We start from the raw sequence: 9467 nt of genomic DNA on the forward strand, positions 1-9467 counted from the left end.
TGCTTACTGAGTACTCGTAAATCTTCTATCTTATATTTTACAGGCATTTAACAAAAACAACTTGATCCTAGAGGAAAGAAACAAATACTTCAACCCACATCTCACCGGGAAGACCTATTCTAACGCCTACTTTACAGATCTCAATAACTATGATGAATACTAAGAGCTCTTCTATTTTTGGCTTCTTGTAATTCCCCCAGTTCCTTAAGGCCTGTGCTCCCTGACTGCCCATGTCTCCAAGCCTTCAGAGATGGAGTGTGGATACATCTCAAGTGCATTTCAAGCCACTAGTGTCCCATTGCTGCCGAAGAGAAACGTTCTCAAAAGCAACAAAAATCGAAACATGACCGTGAAAATCTGGTCTGCAATTCTTGATGATTGTCTTTAATGAGCCATGGTGTGCAGTTTTGTTTGTTTTTATTGTGTTCAGTCCACTTTTTGAATAAGTTGGTTGCTTTTTTTGAGCTTTTTCGTAACTGTACCACCCACATTGGAAGCAGTCCTTAGAAATATGAACAATCTTCTTGACTCTGAGCATAAATCTTAATGGTGATTTAATTCAAGAAAGCAGGCACTTTATATGAGAGCCTCCCCACCTCGACCTGCTTTATAGTATTGATAAAATGGAGAATATCAGTGTGGCCATACAAGGACTCACCATTGTGGTGCTCTCCGTCTTCTCATTCTGGATGGTACTGTGTGTGTTTGGACTTGGAACGCTTCTCGCCTGAGGACGCCTGGGGATTCAGCCTGGCTTGCGTCTGCGGAGGTGCAGGTATGCGATGTGAGGTCTCCACCCTCAGCCTGCTGCCATTGCTGTGTTGTTCCCAGGTGAAGTGAGTGTAAAGAACGGAGGGACAGGCGGGATGAAGGGTGACTGTGTTCTGCAGCTCGCCATGAAGCTCGCCTTATTCTGACTTGTGGATTCCATGGCAGTTCAGGGAGCTCTTTGCCACACAGTCAAGGGAGCCTGCCTGTCTGGGCCATGGTAACATTCTGAAGAACCACTCTGTAAAATAACCACTTGTTTAGCATTTGTATAATAGATTCTGCACCTGCCCTCTCTCTGCAAAGAAAAATTTTGAACATTCATGAGGCCAATGAAGAAAGTATGGAAAGAACTGAAATATAATTGAAAACAACTTTTTTTTTTGAATTTTCCATGCTACAGAAGGCATTGGATGAACTGACATCTAATGAAAAGCAACTTTCTATTTTCCATCTCCCTGATAGAACTAACGTATGGCCATCAGCCCCTACTAAGAGCATTAATGATGTGTAAAGCTGGCTTTCTGCAGCTTGTTGCTGTGCTTATTGAAGTGCTCCCCAAGTTCCAAGCTGTCATTTGCTGCCTCCAGGTCAGGTCAGGAGGTGGTGTTTAGCTTGGGTGCCTTTTGTTTTTTTATCTCAGTGCTGCCTTCCCACCCACCTACTCCCATTTCTCCCTGCATGGGGACAACAACATTTCAGAAGAAGTACCCTGAGAAATCAGGGTATCTGGAAGTTAAGGCTTTCACTGGTCCCAGTGTTTTGAGCTTCAATCATTCATAAGCATTTCAGAGTTATGATACTGTTCAGTGTGGTCCCCAGAAGGAAAAAAAAAAAAAAACAGGTTAAATTACTCACAAAAGAAAAATACATAATATATGGCAGTTGGTTGAATAATTTTTGAAAGTAACAAGAAGATTGAAACTATCTGTTGGATGCCTCTGGGTGTCATGATAAAGGCCTGGATGGACATTAAAAACATGTTCTTATTGATCAATGAGCCTTCAGATCTGTTAAAATCTACAGTATGGGCATCAAGGGACACATGTATGTTTCAGCATACGTGTATTCACCCTGTCCTATCTAAAGAAATTCAGAATTTTTATGCTTAGTAATGAATGTTGTTGAGTTCAAAACATTCTCATGTACCCAAATTTTCTGAAACAGCTCTACTAAAATAAAATAAAATCTAAATTGCAGTTGGGCTCTGGGAGGTCTGATAGATTTCAAATGAGTGATGTTCTGGGTCTTTCCAGTGGGGAGTCCATGCTGTATCTCCCATGTTCCCTTGAATGCTGTGTGAGATTGCTCTGTCTGAAGTCCACACTTGGTTTTCTGATTGTCCTTGGGCTGTCTTTTCCTCGGTCACTTCACCCTGTCTCATCACTGTCCTGGAAGACAGGTGTCCGCATCGGGTAGCACATTTAGTGGTTTTGTGAATTCCAGCTCCCAGTGTTTCCTAAGCTGACAAGATCATTCTCTTTCCCCTAGCACAGACGACACTGACATTTCAAAGAAAAAGCATCACTGGACTTGATGGGAAATTTTCTCTAAATGACTTCAAAGTTGGTCGTTAATCAGTCTCACACACTAAGGACAGCACCCTCCCCCACAACAGACTTTTCATGTTGTTGATTACATAAAGCTTTATGATTATCACCACAAAGAAATTCATTTGTTTTTGTTCTCTGGCATTCTATTCGAAATAAAATTGTTCTGCTCTCTCTCTCTCCTCTCTTTCTCCCCTTCCCTCCCATCCCTTCCTGCCTCCATCCCTCCTTCTTACTTAACAGAATATGAGTTGGTTTTGAAATAGTTTTAGCTATAATCTAAGAATTTTAACCAGCCATGGAATAACTTTTGTTTTCCCGTCACCATAGGGCTACTGCTTATGTGTCTGCCTCCCCTTTGTACCCTTCATTAAGCCCCCACATGGCGGCTTTCATGGCAGAGTCTCCCACTTCTGGAGACTTCCAGCAGCAGCTCCTCTTTATAAGGTGGATGGTAGAGATTCCTGCCAACACTTGTCACATTTTAAATTTCTGTGTAACTTCTTCATTATCCAACCTCCTTCCTTTCTTTTTCTCTCTTTTTCTTTCTTTCATTCTTCCTGCCTTTCCTTTGGTCTTTTTTTTTTTTTCCCTTTCTGGAACAGGCAGCACAAATAGAAATCAATAGTTTTAAATTGTATTTCTCTGAGTCTAACATCAAATGGCATTAATCACGGTTTAATTTCTAGGGTTGCTTCTAGATACAGTTGAAGTTTGGCTGGTTCTCATTAGGAGCCAGGCTTCAGTCTCACACGGAAATTCTTTGGAATCTGATTCCCAATGTTGGGTGGTTTCTCTATACTAGTCACTGCCTAACACCAACCCGCACTGCCCCAGGGTCCCTGCTCATGGCATAGCAGGTGGCTATGTAGCTCTGTAAAATATGGCTCTGATGACACTGAGGGATTTGTCTCCCTGGACGACCTTGACTCTATGGATTCTGGGAACGGAGAATCAGGCTGTGCTATGTGAAGACCCAGGGTCCCCGGACTCGGGTTTTTTTCTTCCCCAGTTGCCTCACTTGCTCTAGGCCTGCTTCTGTGCTGGTGCCTCTGGACCTTACCAGGGGATCTGAACGTCCCTGCTCTTTCAGGGATGTGTCCCTAAGCCTGTCGATTCTGACTAGAATTGGCAGTAATCATGGGGAAAAGATAGCTCCCTGTGTGTGTGGAGGGTGGACAGAGAGCCTAAAGGAACCGAGAGGGGTAAGCGGTGAGCAGATATGAGGGCTTCTACGTGGAGAAGCCTCTGTGCCCAGGGACAGTCAGCCCACGGGGTCAGCGAGAGCCAGGGGTCTGGCCCCTTGACTCACGAGTGATGTCAAAGAGAAAGGAAGTGAATTCGGGAGAAAGTGGCCTTGCAAAGAAGGGACTCTGGTCCCTTGCAGCCCAGGGCTGTGGACGATCCCAGGGGAGACTGTGATCATCTCACACAGTTCTGTGTCTGATCCCTGCATCTTCCGGGATCAACTGCCCAGAGTGCAGGTGACGGTGCCTCTGCTTCCTCATTTATTTGCAAAAGGGTGAATTCATGGGCATCAAAGCCTGTGTGGTCAGAGTCGCGCAGTAGTCCTTCAGAATTAGAGAGTTAAGTGAGTCAGATGCCTTCAGAGTTAGGGACAAATTTTCAGCCCAGGGGATGTGTTAGTGTAACTGCAAATCAAAGGAGTTGTTTTTTTTAATGTACAAAGTGTGTGCTCAGTTAGTCATTTTGTGTAAATACTCCCTTAATGCACATTGGAGGTGCAACGGTGATGCTGTTTGCATTTACAAATATCCTGATGTTCCTTTTTGACATTTTCCTCACTTTCAGAATCAATCATGAATATTTCCCCAACACTGTCAAACCACTTTCAGCATTGACTTTGCCCCAAGGTCATCAATTTTCTTTAGCCATAGGATGTCTTTTATATTTCAGTGGAATTGTCTTGTGTGTGGCATTTCGTGATAACTACACTGAATTCAGTCTTTTTGTTTTCAAAAGGTGACTCTGGGGCATCCATCCAGAGGCAACAAGTATCAGTGGTGAGTGCCGTGCACCAAGTCTGCCTCCAGGCATATGTTTTCCACGGGGCAGGGCTGCACTTAAAGCTCACAACTCCAATAATTATTGTCTGTGAAGGCAGGGGATTAAAAACAAACAAACTTAAATCTACTCATATTCAAACTGATTTTCTGCTCTTGTTTTTAAGCTGATACAAAATGGAGTTCAGAGATCTCATTGGCTACGCCCAGCATATTCATTTCTTCTACTGTCTCTTATTTCGTGGTAATTTATGTTGACATGGTGATTCATGTTGACAAAATTTTACCAAGATTGAATGCCTCTGATTACCTATCTTTTTAAGTACTGTCAGACACTAGAAAGCCGTTTTGAGGCCCCTGCTTCTCTGATCAATGGGTGTGAAGTGGGAGAACACAGAGTAACATTCATTTGGGCCTGAGAAATGTACAAAAGGGAATGCCAAATATTTCACAGTAAATTGCCATGTAAAATAATATATACGGAGACCAGTGTCCATAGTGGAATTTATTTGTTATTCTCTCCTATTGTCATTAATAATTGATTTAAATATATTTTGTAACTCTACAAGTACAGAACCAGTGCATTCTGTTTATCTATTTTGATAACCTGATAAAACACAAAATAATATATTGCTTTCATCCTTGCTTGTTTTTTCTTTTGAAATTGAAAAGTCATGAGCAAGATATAAAGTTGGACTATTGGCAAGAAATTTTTATGAAAATGACTATTCCATTCTCTTTTTTATGGATTTATGTTAAAGATGCATTATGGATATTTTTGGAGCAGATGGATCAAAGTGGGAGTTTTTTAAGGGTCATATATTGCATCATCAAAAATATAGTACATGTTTCAGAACCATTAGGAATGGAGACCTTTTCTGTTTTGAAAATATGTGTTCACATTACAAAACGTCTAACAGCATTATCAAAACCAAAATCAGAGCCTGACATGAATGTACTATTCCCAATGAAAGCTGTCTCATATAGTATTTTTAAAAGATTGTATTAGTCCTGCCATAGAAAAACAACACGTTCAGGCTTATTACCGTGTGTGTGTGTGTGTGTGTGTGTGTGTGTGTGTGTGTGTGTGCACGCGCGCACGTGCATGCGCGCACACTTGGTTGATCAGTTGTGTCTGACTCTTCATGACCCTGTGGACTATATAGCCTGCCAAGCTCCTCTGTCCTTGTAATTTCCTAGGCAAGAATATTGGAGTGGGTTGCCATTTCCTTCTCCAGTGGATCTTCCTGACACAGGGATCAAACCTATATCTCTTGTGTCTCGTCTCCTGCATTACCAGGCAGATTCTTTACCGCTGCACCACCTGGGAAGCCCCTTATTACCCCTTACCCAATACCATTTCTCATTCAACCAAACTTGTTTCACATTGTTGGCATGACAACAGTAGCTAGTCAAAGATATCATAACACCTGAAAGGAGAAAAATTGAAATGGAAAATCACTGTATCACATTTCTTAAACAAACATGCTGGATGGGCAACAAAATTCATTCCACCTCTTGCATATCAGTCAGAAATCTGAGGCCAGCCATTCAAAGATGATGCTGTTCTTTCTCAGCTTTTTGGCGACTTAATGCCAAAAATGGCCCAAATGTTAGATGTTTAAAATGGTCCCCATGTTAGATAAATACAAGCTAGAAAGCAAAATCTGGATTCGAGAAGACCCAAACTATCATCACTAAGAAAGAGCCTTGTTAGTAAGTGCAGGTAGTTTAATTTCCTGTAAAAAGTCACCAGTGCCTTGTTACAGATGATGATTTGTTATTTTATCTGGATGTTTGTTCAAAACAGAGGACTGATTGGCTGTACTTTAAAGAAAATCACTCATATGCCTCTTTGATCTCAGGAAAAGAACAAGAAGCACAGCATCGTCAGGTGTGAATTCTGCCCCCACTGGGGCTGTGGTGCCAGTGGGGTGCCACAGTGTGTTCAGAATTTAGGTGAGCCCAGTCTTCCAGAAACTGACATCACTTAATTTTACATCTTCCAAAAATACTTGAGAGTTTGTTCTGTAGAAGGAATGTCAGTGGGATGCCTGTAGAAGTTAAAGGGTCTTGTTATTGTCCCTCTTCAGGCAAGTTCTTATAGATACAGGAAAATCAGATGGAGGCTGGTGATGCTTGGCAGATATGGTGAGTGGAGTGGACCACATAGAATATTACCTACTGTTTGTCTGAAGTCAATGTCAAAACTGCTTCATGAGTTCACAAAGTTTTCTTCCTTAATTTGAATCAAGAAAACTTACAGTGTTTTCTCTGTTAAATTTGATTCCTTCTCTCCCCTCAACCCATACCGTGACTGTTGGGCAAAATCAAACTTGAATTTCTGCGCTTTGAAAGAAAGCACAGTAGGAACCTTCAACACAAGCCCCTACATACACCACCAAAATTCTATATTGTTTGCAAAGAAAGTGCACAAAATTGGTCCAATGTAAGATTCTTCAAAAGTATGTACTTAAAATTGTGTGTTATGCCACTGGCAGCTTTTGAATATGTTATGAAATGTTAAATGCCTCATTCCTTGTTAATTTGCTGTTGCCGTTTTTGTGATACAAAATAAACTTATTTGGGATTGTTTCTCTTTTTTTTTTTTTAATTGAAATTTCTTGGAAGTCATCTTGAGCCTTTGGTAAAACTTACAGAAAGCTACTGATCTTGAAATTCATGTGTAAGACACAATATATATTGTGGAGCCTTTCTAGAATGAGGTAGCATTGTCTGCTGTTCCCTGGAGTGAGAAGAATGGAACTCCAGTTGTCTTGTTCGAATGCTTGTGGGTTTGTGGGCATTCCCCTCATGGCCATTGGGTGTGCATACTGCACTGCTTTCATTCTTTACACCATACTTTCAAGGTTTCATTGGAAACCTGGTTGCTAGAAATGTGCAATCCAGATTTCCAGTGATCTTCACCTGCATCTTCTCTGTTCATCGGTTCCCTGGTTTTGGAAAGAGTCCACCAGTGACTCAGCACGCACACAATTTTAGGAAAAGGAAATGGTAGCCCATCCCAGTATTCTTACCTGGAGAATCCCATGGACAGAGGAGCCTGGTGGGGTACCGTCCATTGGGTTTCAAAGAGTCGGACAAGACTGAAGCAACTTAACACAAGCGCACGATTCACTGTTCTTAACTGCTTGCTAGAGAGCTGTTCAGGTCTAAATCTAAGAAAGTTGCCCAAGGACACCAGATAGATAATGCCATTTTCAAAATCAGTTTTAAATACCAGCTGTACAGCACAGGTAGGAAGCCCATTGCCCGCTGCCCTGGATTAGTGATGGATGTTCAGGGGCGAGGCAGACAGGGGTCACGCAGCCAGTCAGCAGACACCAACTCCTACCAGCTCCCAGCCTCAACACCGAGGAAAACAAGCATTTCTACAAGGTAAAATGAGCTGGTACCCCAGAAATGCAAGTGTCCTGCTCACTCACTGTTCTTGGCGGATTGCCAAGTTCTAGAACCCAAACCTTTGCATCTTTTATAAACAATTCATGAAAGATGATCTCGGGTCCTGCCAGCAGTCCCCCAGTTTTCCTTCCGCAGCAGCCCCCTCCTCATCTCTATCTGCCAACATTTGGGGGAAAAAAATAAGAGAATCCTGATATGTACAGTAAAAGTTGTATTATATTTTTTGTACTTAGGTTTTTATGTAAACAGTGTCTCATTCCATTGTAAGTTAACATTGAAATAAACCCTACTGTTTAGGAAACAATTTAGTGGCATTTTTCTTTGCGGAGCCTCAGTGACCCCTTTGTCTCCAGATATGCTGAGCTGTGATCACCACTTAAAGGAAAGCGTTTCACTGGAGGGAGACTGCAGACAACCTCCGGGGTAAACGCCACAACACGCTCCTGAGTGTTGCCATGGCCTCTTGTGTGGAGGCCAAGACAGGACTAACCAGTCTCCTGATGATTCTGTGACGTGGTAAACAACTTTTACAGATATCTCAGTGGGCAACAAAAAATGTGTCCCGAGGAAAATCCATCAGGTTTGTAACTTACAAGGAGTTGATATCCTGTATTGACAATGATCAATTTATTTTTCTATGAAGCTCATTTCTGCTGCTGCTGCTGCTGCTGCTAAGTTGCTTCAATTGTGTCCGACTCTGTGCAACCCCATAGACCAGGCTCCCCTGTCCCTGGGATTCTCCAGGCAAGAACACTGGAGTGGGTTGCCATTTCCTTCTCCAGTGCGTGAAAGTGAATTCGCTCAGTCGTGTCCAACTCTTAGTGACCCCATGGACTGCAGCCCACCAGGCTCCTCCGTCTGTGGGATTTTCCAGGCAAGAGTACTGGAATTTTTCTACAACACATCAAATTCCATTCTTTCTTGCATAAGACAAGGTTTTTCTAGAGTGAACGCTAACAATTAGTAAGCCCAAACATAGCTAGACGATGCCTGAAAGTCAAATTTCAGTATTCATGATCCTATTAAATCGCTCTCTCTCTCCATAGGATGAGATGGTTGGATAGGATCACCGATTCAAGGAACATGAAATTGGGCAAAGCCTGGAAGGTTGTGAGGGACGGGGAAGCCTGGTGTGATGCAGTCCATGGGATCACAGAGTCGGACAGGACTTGGCCACTGAATGGCTCTCTCTCTCTCTCTCTCTATATATATATATATATACATACACACACACACACACACACACACACACACACACACACACACATATATGTTGTCGGTTGGTTTAGTTACTAAGTCATGTCAGACTCTTTGCTACTCCATGGACTAGAGCCTTCTAGGCTCCTCTGTCCGTGGGATTTCCCCACCAAACATACTGGAGTGGGTTATCTTTCCCTTTTCCAAGGGATCTTCCTGACCCAGGATGAAATTCAAGTCTCTTGGATCACAGGCAGATTTTGTCCTGACTGAGCTATATATATAATATATATATAGTATGCACACTCATTCTGTCAGCATTCAGAAAACTAAGATCAGAAACTCATTCACAGAAACCTAAGATCACTTATGGTCACCTTATCTTTGACAAAGGAGGCAAGAATATATAATGGAGAAAAGATAATCTCTGTAACAAGTGGTGCTGGGAAAACTGGTCAACCACTTGTAAAAGAATGAAACTAGAACACTTTCTAACACCATCCCT

General features: G+C 42.2%; 1 protein-coding gene across 4 annotated transcripts in view; it reads left to right on the forward strand.

Annotated features, from left to right (window-relative positions):
* Positions 1-6937, forward strand: part of SEMA5A (semaphorin 5A) — a 557148-nt gene extending 550211 nt beyond the window's left edge. For all 4 annotated transcript variants that reach the window (XM_060400273.1, XM_060400274.1, XM_027980170.2 and 1 more), the window contains one exon: positions 44-6937. In XM_060400273.1, coding sequence (XP_060256256.1) covers positions 44-163 — 120 coding nt within the window. In that variant the 3' untranslated portion in view covers positions 164-6937. The remainder of the gene's footprint in view (positions 1-43) is intronic.
* Positions 6938-9467: the final 2530 nt, after the last annotated feature.

This window comes from Ovis aries, chromosome 16 (assembly GCF_016772045.2).
Source record: "Ovis aries strain OAR_USU_Benz2616 breed Rambouillet chromosome 16, ARS-UI_Ramb_v3.0, whole genome shotgun sequence".
Taxonomy (NCBI): domain Eukaryota; kingdom Metazoa; phylum Chordata; class Mammalia; order Artiodactyla; family Bovidae; genus Ovis; species Ovis aries.